The following is a 19834-nucleotide window of genomic DNA, read 5'->3' as shown; positions in this document are numbered from 1 at the left end:
CAAAATTGCCACTTCACTGGCCAATGATCAAGTAGCCAAGCACCAGCTGTGGGGCCTGTACTCAAGTCCGCTGCGTAAGTTGGGTACTTTTTTCAGCAAGGTAATGGATTCCCACGCAGAGACTGAAGAATTTTCCTTCTGAGATCATGGCTATTTATACCTCCAGGTGGGGCCAGGGAATCAGTGAATAGTGCCACAGTGGGGACTGCTGTGGCATCTCCATGGAGGGCTTTCCTCTTGGAAGAGCCACCACAGTCACTTCCAGGATTAAATTTACCACCATTTGAAATCTCTAGTCCCAGAAACCCTGTCTGGCAAAGGGCTCGGGGGGTAAGCAGTACTGGGAGGGACAGCAAATCCGGTGCCACAACCCATCTCAGGGGTCAGAAGAGGGTCCCAGATTAAGTTTAGTGCCTTAAGTGAAGTCACAGAGCTGACCGTGGCTCTGGGCAGGACGAGTGGCGTGGTACGTGTCTCACTGTATCAGCTGCTCCTTAATTGCCTCTCTTGGCAAGAAAAGCATAGAGGTCAAACTTCTCAGAGCCGATTCAGGGTGATATCTCTGCAGACAGTCTGAGGGCTGCCTTCAGGAGCAAAGCCTTCAGACCAATGTTTCTGTCTCTCTCAATGCACAGTCTGAAGCCCCTGCAGACCTTGCACTTCCCTTGTGACATTTTTGACAGCTCAAATCCAGTGACTCATGGGCTTGCTACAGAATGTAAATGGCTTGAAGCTTGGGACCTGGGGAAACATCCCTTGATGACTAGGAGCACTATTCACACTAATACTAACTGATAAGTAAAACCACTAAACAACAAAAACAATATAGAACAGACTACAAAGTACAAACCACAGGGAAAGCCTTGCAAGAGAAACAAGGTTGATCCAAACAACCGTCGGGGGTAAGAAGGAACTGGAAGGATGCAAATTCAGCAGTACTCCTTATAGCAGTACATGTGCTTGGGGCTAAGATGGCAGTAGTGCCAGTCCTACTGATGCCACGGAGGCGGAAACAATCTCCAGCGACTATGCAGGTGTCACATGAACACCTAGCATGGAATGGACACAAGCAAGTATTCAAAAAATGAAAGCCTTATCTGGGCCATCATGCAGTTTCAGCTACAAGAGGTCCTTTCTTCTCCCTTCTTGCCTCTCGCCCCCACCCAGATGCCTGCAATTCTGGACAAATTGTACAATAGTTCCCCCTGGTGGCAGAACACTCAATTTAGTAGCCAGTCAGCTCTTCTGCTTCTGACGAGTCAGGCAACAAACCTTAGTTTGATGTAACCAGACCCTAACCCACCAGACCCAATCAATCATCTCCACACACTCACTTTCCCTACAGTGAGATGAGGGACTTCTCCATGTGGCTCCACCCTCACAGCTTTGCAAGGGCTATTCTGCAATGTTTGAGGGTCAGGCAGTACAGCTGGAGCTCCTGCTCTACAGAAAATACCTGCATGATAGCCCTTAATTTTAGGGCTTCCTGTGGCTCCAGCTTTTGCAGCCACTCTGAACCAATCATGTATGTAACCATCTTTTGCGATAGGAAGAGGTTTGGTTGACTGATATGGAACTCCACAAGTTTACTTCTGCAGTTCAACTTATGAGCCCCGTATATAAGTAGACAGTCCTGACACAAAATAAAACCAGCTGTGCACCAGATTGGAGTACATCATCTCTCAGCACAGCCAGCCACAACACACCACTAAATAAAACTACCATCCTTGCAAGCAGGGTGTTATTCATTCATCTTTATGTCTGAAAGCAGTCAGGAGCGAGAGAATAGCTTAGTGGTTTGAGCATTAGCTTTGCAAAACCAGGGTTGTGAGCTCAATCCTTGATGGGGCTTTTTAAGGGCCTGGGGCAGGTTAGATTAAACAAAATTCTGGGATGGTGATAGGCTTGACACTGGGACCTCTGGAGCTTAGGGCAGGCACCTCTGAAGTTTGAGCCAAAGGCCTGCTGGCTCTCAGCTTAGGCTGTAGAGGACTCTTAGTCTTTGTGAAGTGGTCTAGGTACCACTACATGGGACAGCTCAATCACACATAGGTGTGTGGATTACAAGAGGTCCTGCTGTGAGGACCGCTTGAAGTCACTTCCTCCAGGTGTGTGCGCGCGCGCGTGCGCGTGCGTATATATATCTATAGATATATATATGATATGATGCCAGGAAGTCTGTCATGAAACATGTTTTGCTTCCAGGATGGTTTCTAACACACTGCACTGTTGTTCACCACTGTCAACACAGCACCTTTTGTAAACTGCTCTAAATAATATTTAAAGTATGGTCAATTCCTGCTGTTGGATCCTTGACTTTGGAATTCTCTCTCTTAATCCACCAGTGACCGCGTTAAACTGATCCTGCAATGACTTATGGTTAATTTATTTGGCCAATTATTTGCTTGGTGTGGGTTTAAGTAGTAGTTTTGATGCGTGGCTACTGCTACAATCTATTATAGGCAACATGACTGAAATATAATTGTATTAAATAAATATACTCAGATGTTGTTGAGTTAGGTACATCATTAACCACAATAAATTAAGTCTTATTAGTATAAGCATCCTATTTATTGAAAAGGGCATTTTGTACTGATTAATTTCATTCAACTCAAACAGGCTTATTAAGGTGGTTACTGTTCAATAAGACTTCAAGAGAGCAGTCTTATATGTTTTAGAGTATCCTCTACTCAAGACCTCTGTCTGCTGATCCCACTTTGGAATTCCAAAGGGAATTACAACAACTACTGAAGGAATTCCCTGCTGCTGCTCGGGACCTCATTAACTCAGACACACCATCTGAGACGCAGCCTGGATTATTCTATTTACTTCCCAAAATCCACAAACCTGGAAACCCTGGACGCCCTATCATTTCAGGTACTGGCACCCTTACCACCGGACTATCCAGTTACGTGGACTCCCTCCTCAAACCCTGTGCCACCAACGCTCCCAGCTATATCCGAGATACCACCGACTTCCTGAGGAAATTACAAAACAATCGGAAAAGTTCCTGATAACGCCATCCTTGCCACAATGGATGTAGAGGCTCTGTACACTAGTATTCCACATAAAGACGGATTACAAGCAATCAGGAACACCATCCCAGATGCCACCACAGCCAATCTGGTGTCTGACCTCTGTAACTTTGTTCTCACACACAGTCATTTCCGTTTTGGGGACAATTTATACCTTCAGATTAGTGGAACTGCTATGGGCACCCGCATGGCCCCACAATATGCTAATATATTTATGGCTGTCCTGGAACAATGATTCCTCAGCTCTTGTCCCCTATTACCACTCCTCTACTTAAGATACATTGATGACATCTTTATGATTTGGACCCATGGTACAGAGGTTCTAGAATTCCACAGAGACTTTAACAATCTACACCCCACCATCAACTTATGCCTCGATTACAACATGCAAGAGATACATTTCCTGGACATTACAGTACTAATCAAGGATGGCCTGATCAGTACCACACTGTACCGAAAACCTACTGATCGCTATACTTAGCTACACCCTTCTAGTTTCCATCCTGCACACGTGACTAGATCCATTGTTTACAGTCAAGCTGTTAGGTACAATCGCATTTGCTCTGATCCAACTGACAGAGATCAAAAACTACAAGAACTTTACCAAATATTCATAAACCTGAATTACCCACCAGGAGAAGTAAAAAAACAAATCAGCAGGGCCAGACAATTACCCAGAGACCAGCTACTCCAAGATCGGCCCAAAAAAGCCAAGAACAGAACACCACTGGTCATCACCTACAGCCCCCAACTCAGACCACTGCAACGAATTATTAAAGACCTACAACCTATTCTTAATCAGGATGCTACTCTCCAGAAGGCTCTGGGTGACATGCCTGTTCTCTCCTACAGACAACCTCCCAACGTCATGAGGACCCTCACTAACAGCCACAGTCTATACCCCAGGAACACCAGTCCTGGAACCTTTCCCTGCAACAAAGCCCGCTGCCAGCTTTGTCCACATATCTTCTCTGGAAATACCATCACTGGACCTAACTACGTTACTCACAGAATCACGGGCACTTTCTCATGCTCCTCTAATAACATCATATATGCCATCATGTGCCAACGATGCCCAGATGCTTTGTATATTGGACAGACTTCTAACTCCCTTAGACAAAGGGTCAACGGGCACAAAACAGACATCAAAACACTCCAGATCCACAAACCAGTTAGTCAACATTTTAATGGAATGGGGCATTCTGTCAGTGACCTAAAGCTACGTGTGTTAATGAAGAGGAGTTATCACACCATTTTGGAAAGAGAAGTGGACGAGCTGACTTTTATATTCAAATTCGGCACATTAACACATGATTTAAATCGTGATGGGAACTTTCTGAGTCACTATAGGGGCTTGTCTGCATACTTGGCTCAATCTAATTCTTGACCTCCGCCCCCCACCCTCTGATTTGCTCACCTTGATTATCTTTTTCTGATTTGTCCTCCTTGCTTACTGTTTTTGGTTCTCTGTGTCTTAAATATTGAGTCTGTTCTGGTCTGGCTATGGTCTGAAGAAGTGGGTCTGTCCCACGAAAGCTCACCTAATAAACTATTTTGCTAGTCTTTAAAGTGCTACTTGACTGCTTTTTGTTTTGATATTGTATAGACTAGCACGGCTTACTCTCTGTTACTATTTTAACAAGGGGGCACTTGGATTTTTTCTTCCCCTCTTTTTGTGATGAGCTGCACATTCATGAGCGTATGCTTGCCAACAGTAAGAGCTAATGAATGTATTCATTTGTTTGCCCTATTAAAAAGTGATCACATAGTCATAACCAAAGAAGGAATCAGCAGCACTGGGCTCACTTATATTAAGTGCAGCGTGCTCAAATTTTTGTATTTCCATTTCCAAATAATATACAAGTACATTGATACAGCAAATAATTCTTATTTTCATCTGAAATGTAAGGGAAAGTGAATTGAGATCTTATAGGAATATCAGAATTAGGCTTCCTTGCAAACATCTTTGAGCATACTTGACACTCAATGCATTCCACAACCCCCTCTTGTTCCTCCCCTAAAAAACCCACACAAACCCCAGAACTCATGATAAACTATATCTGGCAGGGAAACTTTATCAGTATCTAGTAAGAGGAATAAAAATACACTGGAAGGAAGGAATTCTACCTACAGTACCTTAAACTTAATAAGAAAATTAACACAACTAACATGCAAAAGCCCATTAGTAACAATATTGCTGATGCCTCAGTACAGCATGAGCACTTTTTCTAAATACTTCAGTCACAGGCAATCTGGAAGGCAGAATAATTCTGAACTGAAGTATCTGAGAAACATCATGTGATTCTGACAAATTCAAATAGTAAGGGAAGTCATAAAACATTGATGATCGTGTTACTTACCAACAAGCATTTCGTACAAAAAGACCCCAACTGACCACCAATCACATTCTCGTCCATAGTAACCATCACCACCTTGGGATTTTAACACTTCAGGAGAAATATAATCTGGTGTTCCAACAGCTGTATCACATCGTACCATACCTTCCTACAAAGAAAACAAAAATGTAAAGCTCAAATATTTAGAGTGTGAATTACATGGTATTTGAAGGGACTATTTATCATCTAGATGAATATTCCTTTCCTTAACTATGGAGACTAAAAATATTGGTCTGAATGAGCATTTTATCATTCTAAAAATATATTTTTAAATGCAGCACAGAACTCCAGATCTGCAAAAATATATTTTAATGTTATTTAACAACTTTTAAATAGCTCTGAAAAAAATCCACACAAAATAATAAATTAAATTAAAACTTGAAATCCCAAGTAGACAAACCACATAAGGGCTGGAAGGAAGATTTCAAGTCTGCTTGTGCCAGTGGAGAAAGAACTGACAAATTGGGGGGTAGTCTGTTAGCTATGATTTAGAAAACTGGATTCATGGTCTGGATCCATGGGCTTCTCCTTTTTGATCATACAGTTTTGAAATGATTCTAGGCTCCACATGACAGGGCATGCTATGCGTAGAGATCTGCACAGGAAATTTCATAGTGGAAAACTGTTGCTTATAACTACTTTTTCTTTAACATATCCAATTATAACCCAGTATTGTAAATGCAATTTCTTTAGAGTGAAACCAAGTGCATTCCAGACACTGAACTGCCTCTGCAATCCCAGTATATGCTGGAGTCCCTTTACTGGGGTAAGAGGTCTTTTTTGTCACTTGCAACTAAAATAAAATTAAGAACAACAGATTTTTTCATCATAATTCATCAGTACCTAACTGTTCCAAGTCTAAACATAAATAAGTTTAACAAATAGAGCCAAATTCATGTCTACGATGCCCCCACTGAAGACACTCAGGTAATCATGACCTGCCTGCACACACTGCCTAAGTCTGGCTTTATTTGCAGAAGTTCTTAGTGCCATTTCTTTATTGTAAAGCAACTAAGCACAGTTCTTCATTCATGTGTTCCCAAAAAGACTTTACAGGTTTTCTGTATCTATTACATGTGACCTAGTAAGAATCACCTATTTCAAGTTTATATTCCAAGCATATGTTCATGTATGCAATACTGTCTGACAGAACAGCATATTCTTCATAATGCTTGTAAATATGCATTGGAAATAATTTATTATTTTATGGCCTCACAAGGATATATTAAAATTGAATAACTCTGAGATTTCTTTCACCTGGTTGCTCAACATAAACACTTTGGCTAAATGGAGGTATGGCATATAAGCACATAAAGGGTACAGCAACTTTGAATACGGATTGTTTCATCAAAGACAAATGACACACAAATTGCTTCAGCTCACAGTTTTTTTTACCACAGTAACATAACCATCAAAGACATGAAGGAGATAATATGCAACCATTGAGACACTGCCATGACCTCAGTTTCTTCTAAAAACAATATGGTGTTTGATTCTTCCGAGCACTGAGTGGCACATTATCAGACACAAATCCTTCCACCAAATTAACAAGAGCTCTTTTTCATGTTTCTCATTGCACTGTTTTTGTGACAAGTCCATCGATAAGCTGATTCTTTATACTGAAAAGACTGCAACAGAACTAAGATTTTCTTTTCAATATGTGGTGAGGCTGCTACAGGACAATCACAAGCAACTTTTTAAAAACGATCAGTAGGAATATTGCCACTCAGCTTGATACTTGTTCCACTTAACGTTTATGTAAAGGCTTCTATGGACACTGAATCAGCTCCATAGTGTAAAATGTGTTTCTAAATACATGTAGTGTTCAGCAGAAGTCAAAGTCTGCCAACAATTTTCCTAATTTATTATATGTTTTGTCTGCCCTGCCATTATCCACAATGTGTACAGTAACTCTCATTTTAACATCTGTCAGGGTAATTTAAGATTAGCAAATTCCCTAGGGCAAGTAACGTAGTCAGAGGCTGTCACCCTTGAGGGGGAGTAAATCATTCAGAAGTGGGGGTGAGGGGGGAAAAGTTTTCAAGAACTTAGGAGGATGGGGACTCCTCCCCTTCTCATCCTTATACAAGGAACAATAATATTAAGAGTATTGTCTTCTTGAGGGGGTAAGGACTGACGATTCAAATTCTTACTTCTATTTTCCACTTTTTTCCACTGCTAAGTAACTTAAGTCAACACAAGCAGATGAAACAAGAAGCCCACTCTGCAAGTCTAGGTCCAAGAGAGAAGCAGAGGCAGGAAGGGAAAGAAAAAACATGAACCTACAACAAAGGAATTTTACACACTCACTCACACTTGAAAAAACAGCATTTTGAGAATGATGAGTCCTTTTTCCCAAATTCTTGGGAGTTTTTTTTAAATGAACTCTCCCATTTGATAATAGCTAATGAGACTGTCAGTATTTTTAGCAGTCTCCTTTTAACCAATAGTAAATAGAGGCAACAAATGTCATTTGTTCTCTTGGTACTAAAACCATGGTGCACAATTCAACAATTAATTTTCCACGGTACACACTGTATATGTACATATCTAGATAATAGGAGATTTTCTGATGACTAAGGGCAAATACCGAGACACTTAGTTTCTTCTTATGTCTCTACCACAGAATTCCAATGTGACTGAAATGCACTTAATCTTTAGTGCAGTGGTTCCCAAACTTTTCGGCATCATGCCCCTCTTTTGATTTTTGAGAAAACCTCACGCCCCCCCTCACCTCTTTTTTACTGTTGGACAACCACCCCAGCTACCTGCCTGAGCTCCTCCCCTCCCCCAAAGCCACACACCGCCAGCCCCTCATCTAACTCCATTCTCCTCTTCCCCGACAACCCACACTCATTCACCTTTGCAGGAAGCAGCTAGCTCTACGTGAGCCTTTGCCAGCTGCCTGCTTTTTATAGCGGCTATGCCAGGTCACCCACGTGAAATGGCAGGGTCTGAAAGCTGGAACCAAGAGCCAGCTTTTTCTTAGGGTGTTGGGAATGACTAGGGGGGAAGGTGGGTTGCCTCATGCCCCCCTGCAATTTCTTCATGCCCCGCCCCCGTCTGGGAAACCATGTCTTAGTGCTTCAAAACCCCACATGTAAAACTGATACAATTTTTCTTTAATTCACAGGGATGTTTGACGCTAACTTTGTTAATATGCATGAGGGACTCAAACACTACTGTGCTAAGTACAGGATGAACATCTGAAATCCAGTATTTTCTGACCCAGCAACATCAGACCACAGCTGCTGCTGGATCAGAAAGTCTGGCTAGCTGGGAACAGTGGCCCAGCACCAGTTGCCCCACATCAACCAGGGAGCTGCCGCTGTGGCTGGGGAGCCGCCACTGGGGCCAAGAATCAGCAATCGTGACCAAGCAGCAGCATCGTCGCTTGCAGTTCTGCCACACCTGCTGCAGCAGCCCTGGCCCCCAGCATTGCCGTGGCTATCACAACAGGGCTGTGAGCTGGGGCTGTGGCACCCACTGTAGGGCTGGGAGCCAGAGCCATGACGGCTGCAGGAGGGCTGGGAGCCAAGGGAAGTCTGCAACAGGGCTGAGAGCTGGGGCCGGAGCAGCCCAGCAGGCAGCCTGGCTCGGGCCAGCAGCAGGGTGCCCGCCGGGAACAGAAGTGGCAGATAGAGGGTTTGACAACCCCTGCTCTGGCAAATTCCCTCATTTAGGAATGGTCTGGTCCCAAGGGTGCTAGCCCAGGGAGTTGCAGCCTGTACCGAAAAAAGTCAATCAACAGCAGATGGCATTCCAAAGAACAATATCAGGGGATGTTCCCCTCAAATACCAGTGCTAGATTCAAGGTTTAAATATACCAACCTTATTCATCTTCATACAAGTACCAAAATCTGCTAGTTTTAAATGACCAGCTTTATCCAGCAGCATATTATCAGGCTTCACATCTCTGAAAAATATTAAACATAACTTGACAAATTAGTTGCACTTACAAAAAATGAGAGGGAGAATTCTTTCTCTCTTATGATATGGCAGGAAGACATTTTTAAAAAAAATGCAAGTGTTCCTTTTGCCCCACTCCAATTTTTCAAACAGTCACATTACCCCAAAAATTTTCAATATCGATAAGGATGGTCTTCTCTTTCAGGCAGTGAACTGAGACCCAGTAGATGTAGGTTTAGTTCAAGAACCTGGGTATTGTTCTTCACACTCAAGGTCCTCAATTCCTCCCTTATGAAAAAGTTCTTCTTCACTGGATTAATCTCACTACAATTATTTACATAACAAAGAAAATATAATTTGCACGTGGAGAAGCCTGGGTGCTACACACTCCAGCTTGCAGCCACAGGTGGTGAGAAGTAACCATGGGAAAGCTGGGGATGCCTCAGCTTTAACATCTTCAATTGGAGGTATAAGACACACAGGACCCAGATGGCAGAGCTGGCCAAATGATTTTGAACTTAAGTGTATGAGGAACATGCACATCACTAATGGAATATATATGGACAGGCACCTGAAGAACTTTCAAATTAATTACGCCCAAAGGGTTATCTAAAAGAGTTTTCAGCCCATTTTTTGTTGATTTTTTGGAACAGGAAGATTGCTTTTCCCACTTTCTCTCGTCTCTATTCCATTCTGAAATTTAAATAAACATATCCAGAAGAAGAGTGTCTATTTTAATAAAAAATCTGTAGCCTAAATAGCATTCCTATGAATGCTGTTACCTGCTTCTTCAGTGGTTTAACTTTCCTTCTGACTTTGGCAACACACACACTTTTATATAAGGAGAATTGGTTTTGATTATGTTTGATTGGTTAATTATAAATTATGTATAATATTTATCCTACCAACATATGACTCTTGCAGTGGTTCTTTTCACTAACGTATTAATACTGATCACCTGGCCAAACTGTAATTTGGATATTCACTTTGTCCAAAATTAAAATTACCCTTCTATTTCAGTTGGAGCAGTTATTTTTCAATTCCGAATTAATAAAATTGAAAACAAAAAATCTTTACACAAAAGCCAACCACAAAATAACTACTGTGTTCTACCACAGACATCATTATTTCAACTGTGGAAAAGAGATTCTTAAAAGTATTCAAAGTATTTTGGATCCCTCACCATAGATGCACTTTTCATACTTAATTCAAAATAATTTGATTGATGTATACTGTTTTATTATACAGCAAAAAATTTGTATTTATAACTTTCTTTTCAACTAAAGCAAATACTCTGATGTTCCTTTGTTTAGTAGTTTTGAGGTTTTATTTCAACTATATATTTTAACTAACTATAGTAAATTAGAACTATATAACATTCTACTATTTATAATAACAAAATGAAATGTGTGTGTGTATGTATATATTATATATATATATATATATATATATATATATATATATATATATATATATATAGAGAGAGAGAGAGAGAGAGAGAGAGAGAGAGAGAGAGAGAGAGTGTGTGTCCCATGGTGATACACAATTTGTATCCACATCCACAAGGTATAAGGCAAATATCTGCAGATTTGCTAGTTTACTAAGATAAGCCTCTCATTGATTATGTAGCCATTTTTTATTTCTATAATTAGCTAATCACAACTAATTTCTCCAAGCGGGGGGGGGGGGGGGGCGAGGGGGGAAGAGTAGAAAATTAGTTAAAATTGTTGCATCATACTTAGGCACTGTACTATTCCAAATAAAAAGGTATGGATAAAAAGTAGAGATGGAAACTATGAATGGAAGTGTGGTACCTTTTAGTTTTTTTGTTCCTGTGGCCCAACTAAGCAGACAAACAGAAATACATGTCTAAGGAACTGAAAAATGACGGTTGTAGTTGCATGCATGTAATACTCTTCCTTTCCCTAATTTGCTCTTTCAGTGTTACTTAATCAGTAAGAGGCTGAAAGAGCTACTTTATTTACTAATAAACCTACTTTCTCTCTCTATTGCTCTCATATTAGTCCCTCCTTCTCCTATCTCTGGAGACAAAAGCAAGTTAAATTTAAATCAGATATATAGAACAGCTTTTATTTCAAAATTATTTATTTGTTTGTTTTGGATCTCTGCATAACTAACTAAGAGCACCTACTAGTGGAAACTACCAAATATTATTATCCAGATACTAAATCACGTGCTCTCTTCACCAAACTAAAAATTTGTAGTCACGAGGCTTGGCATAGTTTACTAGATCCATTTTTTGTTTTGTTTCTCATAGTTCATTAGGCCCATTTTAGTTTGCTTCTATCTCCAAATCTTAGGAATCTCACACTCACGCAGAGAGTAAAATAGTCTGGCACACTCTAGTCTGGCAATATCAAAAATTTGGCATGATTTTAGTCACCACACGATCACTTATCCTGGGTGTGGCCAAGTTTCCCATGATCCCACGACATTTGTTCACAGCCACAGTCCTGATTCTGTGTTCTGTGCTGTAATTTACCGCTAAATGTTTTTTAAGAGCCCAGTAAGCAGTGGAAGTGTTGGCAATGTTGCTAGATGATATTCATGCATACATGCACACGTGCACACACAGACACACACACAGCAAATTCTCTCATTTGGCATGGGTCAGGTCCTGCGGGTGCCAGACTAGAGAGGTTCAACCTGTACTGTCAATTTATTGAAAATATCTTAGCCTACAAGGTTATTGTCTACTATTTGCATTTTCTCCCACTAAAAATTTTTGAATGTACCTAGGAGGAATAACCATGCAATAATATCAGCAACAATTTTAAAGCAGATTAAGTAATTCTATAAAGACATAAAATTGTCAGTGATCTAGCTTAACTTTAGCAATTATATATGCACCTGTGAATATAGCCCATTGAATGAATTGCATCCAACGCAAGAACAACTTCAGCAGTATAAAATCTTGCCCATTTCTCAGGAACATCATAGTTGCTCATTAAATTCACAAGGTCCCCACCAGGCATATATTCCATCACCATGTAAAGGTAACGGTCATCTTGGAATGCATAAAATAACTATAAAAGCAAAACAAAAATAAGTAACTGAATATTCAGTACATAAATATAAAAGCTTGAAATTTTTGTGTATCATTTTAATTCAAAATTTTTTCTCTGCAAATATTGTAACACTTGAAGATTAGCAGAATTACTAGAGCCATTCCAGCAGTTTTTGTCATCCTGAATTCCCCATACGACAAGGGGGCAATATTTCTGCTATCTTCTATACATGTATGCCACTAAACATTTGTTTAAAGGGGACACTGTTAGAGAGAATCTGGGTCAATTAACAGTGAGTTCACCCTCAAGCTATACACACCTATATAACTGAGCAACAAGCTTCCATCAATTAACTGCTAATTAGTTTACAAATACATAAAAAAAGGAAAATACTTTATCTAAGATCGCTGCCTGCAGATTTTTCCTTAAGTGCCTATGTATTTTTTAGATAGTTTTGTTTAGGATCTTATTAAATTAATTTATTGCCTACAGCTGTGAACTGGTTATCTTCCAACCAGTGCATCAAGCAATCCAGAAGAGTAGATATCCCTACCAATAATGCATAAACTGTGAATGAAAGGTATTTAATTTTTCTGAATTTTCCACAGTGCTCGGATAACCCTAGCTAATTAATTTACTACTGAAAATTTATCAATTTTCTATCAACTCCAAGTCTGAAAAGTAGGTAAAAAGTCCACTTTATCTGTTGGCATAGATCTGCTCAAAATAAATAGTACCAGGAAATTAATGGCACTTAAATTTACCCACTGTTTGGAAACAATGCAAGCATCATTCCAGCTAATCATTGCCTAGAAAAACACTAACATGATTTTCAAAATAAAGGTAAATATGGCTTACATGAGCTTGATCCTGAAAGTCTGGTCATTTAAACCATAACCCAACAAAGACAGAGGCACCACTCTTAAAATTAACAGTCGTACCACAGATCAAGTTAGCATATGTGCGAGTATTTGCAAGTCCTTATATTTTAAAGAAGGCTTGTAAAAATAATAATAATAATATACTTTAAATTACATAGTCTAAGGTGCATTTAGCACTAGAAATCTATGGTAACTCATTGCCCAGTTATGGCTTCTTACAACTCATTTTCAATTTTGAATTCAATCTCATTTACCAAAGACAGAGAACACATAGATATACCATTTGTCCAACTACTTGTATGTTTTACTTCAATAGTGGTCTCGTGTACTGGGGTGACACAAAGAATTCATGTGAAGGAGGCACAACAATTTTACCAAAATTATTTTACCATTTATCAATGCAAAACAAATCTATTTAGTTTATTTTTAAAAGAATTATGGCACCTACAATTCTGGTTTTTGCAGCTTTCAAATTCTCAGTGGGTTCCTCTAACAAAATATTTCAACTTAGATGAAAAAGGGAGTTTTGTAAGCAACTTAGGAAAAAGCTAGAAATCAAAAATATGGTTATTCAGTTGCATTGTGATTTATCCAGCAATAACACAAAATCATTTTACCATAATCAAAAAATATTAACTGTAGTATCACCATACCTGAACAACCCATGGGCTATTAGCAAAAGCCATAATATCCCTTTCCTCCCAAAAGAATGCAGAATCAGATCTCTTTATCATCTCAAACTTGCTCAGAAGTTTCATAGCGTACACTTTCCTTGATGATTTATGCCTCACCTTTGAAGATAAAATTAAGATATAGAAAAACAGATTAACTTTTCATATTGATAATCAGCTAAAATATTTAATGCAATATTTTTTCCGCATTGCCCATTTTAACAATCAATTTTATGCTATTTTTCCACTGTTCTTTGATAAAAATAATTATTCTATTGTTCTACGTCAGGGGTCAGCAAACCCCAACAGAGGTGCCAGGAGTGGCACGCGAACAGATTTTCATTGGCACACGAGGTAGGAGATCAGCCTCACCCCTTCTCCCCCCATGCAGCCAGGAGCTCGCTCAAAGCCATGCCACCTGTAGATTAACTAAAGACCAGCTAATGCTACCAACCACCACCGAAACAGTAAACCTCTGCAATTTAATTTATTTATTAATGAAGCTGTTGCAGGGAGAACTATTAGTGACCTTAAGAAGTATCACCGGCACTTGGACCGTACATAGAGGTTAAAAGGTCAAATTTCAGCACTCTGCCTCGGAATGGTTGCTCTACATGGCAAAGAATTGCATTTTCTAACTACAATATGAAAACCAGAATAAAACAGTTGGTAAGACTATTATAAAAAATCTATGCACTCAATAATTGTGCTGTAATTTACATTTATTTTTAACAAAAGGCTAAATATTTGTTAAATAATATGAAAAGAAAATCAATATGTTAAAGAGCACATTTTCCTTATTTTATATTTCTATCAGCTATTCAACTCAATGATTCAGTATGAGTAAGGATTATTACTCACTCACCACATGCAAAATTACTATGGTTACTTCTACACAAAAGGGTTTTTCCAGCAAAACCGGGCTTTTGTTGGAAAAACCAGAAGAGGGTCTACATGCAAACAGGCTTTGTCAGGAGTTTTTCGACAAAAGCCGGCACATCCGCCAGCAGCATTATACCTCTCCCCAATAAGTGCCTCTGTCGAGAAAACAGCTGTGCAGACACTCTAGGGCCCCTTTTGTCAACAGAGGGGACCTCCATGGTGCCAGCTAGCTAGAGCCGGAAAGCAGCCTCCCCACCACAAGCACAGCTCCATAGCCTGTGGCTCCAGCCACTCTTAAAGGCATCAGGAGCCCAGGAAACCCCATGAAAGAAGCTGGAGGCATGGCAGCAGGCTCGCAGCACACTTCCAGCATACGCCCCAGAAGCCACTCCCTGCACTTGAACAAATGGCACAGGCTAACCAAGACCCCTCCCAGGATGCCGGAGAAGGGTCTCAGGATCCATCCCGGAGCACTAGGAAGCAGGTCCCATCCTGGTTCACCCCAAGCTCTGGGACCTGCTGTCCCTCTGGGCCAACGAGACTGTCCTGCTGGACCCTAGAGCAAAGCGCCACAATTCCCAGGGCTACGCCCACATCATTGTAGCCCTGGCAGACCACAGCCACTCTGCCTGCACCCTGCAGTAGGCGTGGGCCAAGGTGAAAAAGTTCCACCAGGGTTACATTTGTACCCTGGATGCACAGTGGAGGTTGGGGGGCACGGATGGCCACCTGCCCCTATTTTGAGGGGCTGGACCACCTTGCTGGGGGCAACAATGGCACACCCAGCAGCAAGAGGGTGCACACCAGGGAGGAAGCCTCCCGATGGAGAGCGTGCCCCAGGACCCAGGAACTCCACTGGAGCCATCCCAAGATCCACTCTCTGACCCCCGAGTCCAGCCAGGAGACCCTCATAATTGCCCTGGACTTGGGCCCCTCCAGTGCCACATCATCAGCATGGGCATCTCCAGACCTGTTTGCAGGACCATCCGGTGAGCACCCCACTGGTAGCATACCCCCAACCTTGAAGGAGAGCAGTGGAGGGAGAGTGCGCCACAGACATCGCCGTGACAGCTCAGGTGGGAACCCAAGTCGCAGGCCTGGCGCATGTGCCCATGTGCACAGCAGTACATCCCAGCTGACCCCAGCAGGCAGACCCTGGGCATGGCTGACAGCCCACTGCCAGTCCCATGGGGGGAGCGGCCTGAACCTCAGGCACTTGCCTGCCCGTCATGCCTGGGAGCAGGCTGGCCACCAGAGCTAACCCCCGCCCCACACACCATGAAGAAGTGCAGCACACAGCTTGCGCGCATGCCCACAGGTTACAGGCAGCACCTGTCCTCATGGACAGCGCTGCGAGCCATATGCGTGTGGGGGGCTCTGGGGTAAGGTGGTCCAGCTGTGCCTGCCACCCATGTGGGGACCACTCCATAGCCAACCCCACTCCTCCACAGGGCCACTAGCCCATTGGACCGGTGGGGTGGTGCTGAGGTCAGGCTGGTCCCTGTGACACCACAGGGTCCCCATGCAGCAAGGCCTGGGTGCACACACCTGGGACAGCCCCGTCTCATGGCCCAGGGGTGGGGGCTACTACTTGTGGGGGGGGTGCTGTGGGAAGGACTCACCATCTCCCCCTCTCTCCTTACAGCGGACAGCCCATCCACAAAGCCAGGTATCCCCAGAGTTGAACTGAGCCAGTGGAACCAGGAGCAGCACCCCCGAGAAACAGCAGCCCACCACCACCAGGGAGTGCCCACAGCCGGAGGGGCTATCGCCACCTGGAGGAAACAGCCTTCGGCCCCTACATGGCCACCCTCCAGCAGCAAAGTGACATTGCTGAGCAGCAGCTGCAGCAGGAAGAGGAGGAGCAGTGGGAACAAGAATGGGCCTTAGGCCAGTGGCTGGCCCGGGTGGACTACCTCCTGGACCTCATGGAGGCCAGGCTGGCCTGGATCACCATGCCCACTGACTCCTGCCACTCCCTTCCCTCTCACATCTGCTCCCTGAGCCCCATACTCCATGTGTTGCTGCCGGCCCCGTGGTGGGCAATGGACACAGCCAGCACCACTGCCTCCCCCCAGACTGCCCCCCATCTCCAAAGCCCCCACCAACTCTCCTTGTCAAGCCCAACCCCACAGTGGCCCCCATCTTCGTACCTCCCTGTAATCCCATCTCCAACCCAGCCTCAATGGTGACCCTGGACCCGTGGCAGGAGGGGTTCCTGCCACTGACAAGGCTCACAGTCTTCTACCCCCTTCCAGTTGTGATGCCCATCCACTGTCAGGAAGGTTGCACATTGTATATAGTTGTTTCACAAATGTTTATTTTTTTTACAAAGTTCTATTTTGTTTAGTAAAAGGTTTGTGTTACACTCCACCCCCACATCCATCCTGTTGGGTGGGGCTCAGGAGGATGTGTGGGCAAAGGAAGGGGTGGTGGGAAGCGGGTAGAGCTGCAGGCCCCGATGCCATTGGGGACCGTGGGCGAAGTTCTCCCGCAGGACCTCTCAGATGCACATCCCATCCAGGTGTGCTTGTTGGCTTGGGGCTACCCCCAGCTGTTCATAGGGGCCTCCTCCATCTGCCACACATCCCTGGAGGAAGTTCTCTCCCTCCACTCCACCAGGCTGTGGAGGGCATAACAGGTAGCCAGGACATAGGGGACATTCTGCTCGCCCATATCCACCCAGGTCAGGAGGCAACGGAACCTGCCCTTCAAGCGCCAGAAGGTGCACTCCACTTGGTTTCCTGCCCCGGTGAGGCGGGCACTGAATAGTTCCTGTGTGGGGTCCAGGTGCCTGGTGTAGGGCTGCCTCAGCCATGGCAGGAGCGGGTAGGCTGCATCCCCCACCATGTACAAAGGCATCTGCACGTCCCCGACGGTCAGCTACTGTCAGGGGGGATGCAGGTGCCCGCCTCCATCCTCCAAAACAGGCTGGAATTCCAAACACTTGCATCATGGATCCAGTCCAATCACCCGACATACACGTCCAGGAGGTGTCTGCAGTGGTCCACCAGGGCCTGCATAACCACAGAGAGATAGCCCTATTGATGTAGCGTGAAGTTCTGCATTCTGCCAGCCGGATGGGATGAAAGTCCCATCCTGCACTGCCCCCGCAACACAACTGGCATCAAAGCCAGCCATAAGGGCATCCATGTCAGTGATGTGGACAAGCCTCCAGAGCAGGATCAGTTTTGATGGCCCACACTGCCTTCAAAGGGAGACCAATCACACCCCATGAGAGACCATGGGGGGGGGGGAGTAATTCCCCCTCCACAGCCTTCTCCCACTCTCCTCTTTCCCATCCTCCCCCTCCACCCTCCTTGCACAGGGACCATGGCTCAGGAGTGTCTTACCTTCATGAGCACGGCCCCTACGGTGGACCTCCTGACACCAAATTGGTGGCCCACAGAGCAGTACCTGTGGGGGGTGGCCAGCTTCCACAGGGCAATTGCAACCCACTTCTCAAGGATGGCAGGCAGCATATTGGTGTCCTGTCGTCAGATGGCAGGAGCAAACCAGGTCCACAGCTCCAGAAAGGTCTCCTTGCGCATCCGGAAGCTGTGTCCACTGCAGGTCACTCCATTGTCCCATGACCACGCAGTCCCACCAATAGGAGCTGGTGGAATACCACCAGACCCACCTGAGCACTCGAGGGGGCGAGGGTGGGCAGGGCACAGGGGCACTGCAGGTGTGCTCGGTGGGCTGTCTGTTGGGGTCTTTCCCCCCAGATGTAGTGGAACATACAAATCAGGATCAGGGTAGGGCCAGCAGCAGCTGGGTCTCAGTCCAGGGCAAGCCTGGGGACTACTTTGGTATGCTAGTGGTCTGACAAGAAGTGCTTCTCAAATAGCTAGGGAGCCTTGCAATGGTTTTGTTGTCCCTCTAGGAGGTAAAGAAGCCTCAGCATAGGCAGGGAGCATTGGGAGCCCTTTAAGGACATGCGGGGATAGCAGTCCCAGCAGGGCTTGCCCTCCACGCAATTCTCACTTCCAGGGTTTTGGGGCCGGTTCTGTCGACAGAGCAGATCAACAGCTTGATCCACCTTTATGTGTAAACGTGATCTGTCGACAGAAGCTTTGCCGGGAAATCTCTTCTGACAGTGACTTCTGTCAACAGAGGTTTCTCTTGTAGACGTAACCTGTATATGCAAAATCTGCGGTCAGGATTTAGGAGCAGCTCCTCAGGTGAGTAAACTGTCAGAACCTACTGACCTCAACCTATGATAATTTACACCAGGCTCAAGAGCTGAAGTGGCCAGGACTGATATATAGGAAAGGAACTCAGCATGTGGGTAGGGAAAATGCACTTTCAACTCAGATAGTTTCAGAAAGGCAGTCATATAGCACCTTAAAGACTACCTAATAAATCAATAAAATTGCTAATGAGCATTCGGGGTAAGACCCACTTCTTCAGATTCTGAAGAGCAGAAATGAGCCAACAGGGTAAATATAAAGACATATATTTACCCTGTTGGCTCATTTCTGCTCCAGAATCTGAAGAAATGGGCCTTACCCAAGAAAGCTCATTACCTAATTATTAAAATTGTTAGTCTTTAAGCTGTGTGTGAGTGAGTAGTAAAAGTTAAGATCCTAAAAAACTTTGTTTCTGTGAAAAAAATTCTCACTAGGTTTACAGCCCTTTATTACAAGATTAGCTTACCCTTTTAAAATAACTTATTACAAATAAAAAGGTAAGGCGCAGTCTAGAATAAAACAATATACAACTCTATCTACACATTGCAATATAACCTACCAACTGAACTTCTCCGAATGCACCTCTGCCAATCACTTTCACCACTTCATAATCTTCAGCTTTCATGCGCAAATCTCTGATTTTACTAATTGTGTCTTTATCTGTATAAAGAGAAAAAAAATCAAACAAGCAGTAGAGCAATTCATTAATAAAACTGTCACTGTTTTCCTATGCATATTTTCATGTACACAGCTACACATTAGATATCAGAGGGAATTCTGTGTTGCTGTGCACACAAAGAATTGAATGTCCCCTGAACATTATTTTGTACCCACCTCA

At 43.5% G+C, this 19834-nt stretch overlaps 1 protein-coding gene across 3 annotated transcripts in view; it reads right to left on the bottom strand.

Moving 5' to 3' along the window:
- Window positions 1-19834, bottom strand: part of ROCK1 (Rho associated coiled-coil containing protein kinase 1) — a 177726-nt gene that overhangs the window by 106026 nt on the left and 51866 nt on the right. For all 3 annotated transcript variants that reach the window (XR_012644448.1, XM_074987345.1, XM_074987346.1), the window contains exons 3-7: window positions 19556-19656; window positions 13904-14041; window positions 12212-12387; window positions 9263-9347; window positions 5396-5540 (exon numbers count right to left, since the gene is read on the bottom strand). Coding sequence is in view for 2 of the 3 variants with exons in the window: in XM_074987345.1 (XP_074843446.1) it covers window positions 5396-5540; window positions 9263-9347; window positions 12212-12387; window positions 13904-14041; window positions 19556-19656 (645 nt within the window). In the remaining variant the exon portion in view is untranslated. The remainder of the gene's footprint in view (window positions 1-5395; window positions 5541-9262; window positions 9348-12211; window positions 12388-13903; window positions 14042-19555; window positions 19657-19834) is intronic.

This window comes from Carettochelys insculpta, chromosome 2 (assembly GCF_033958435.1).
Source record: "Carettochelys insculpta isolate YL-2023 chromosome 2, ASM3395843v1, whole genome shotgun sequence".
NCBI lineage: Eukaryota > Metazoa > Chordata > Testudines > Carettochelyidae > Carettochelys > Carettochelys insculpta.
Note: the sequence above shows the minus strand (reverse complement) of the source record. Positions and strands in the feature narration are given on the sequence as shown.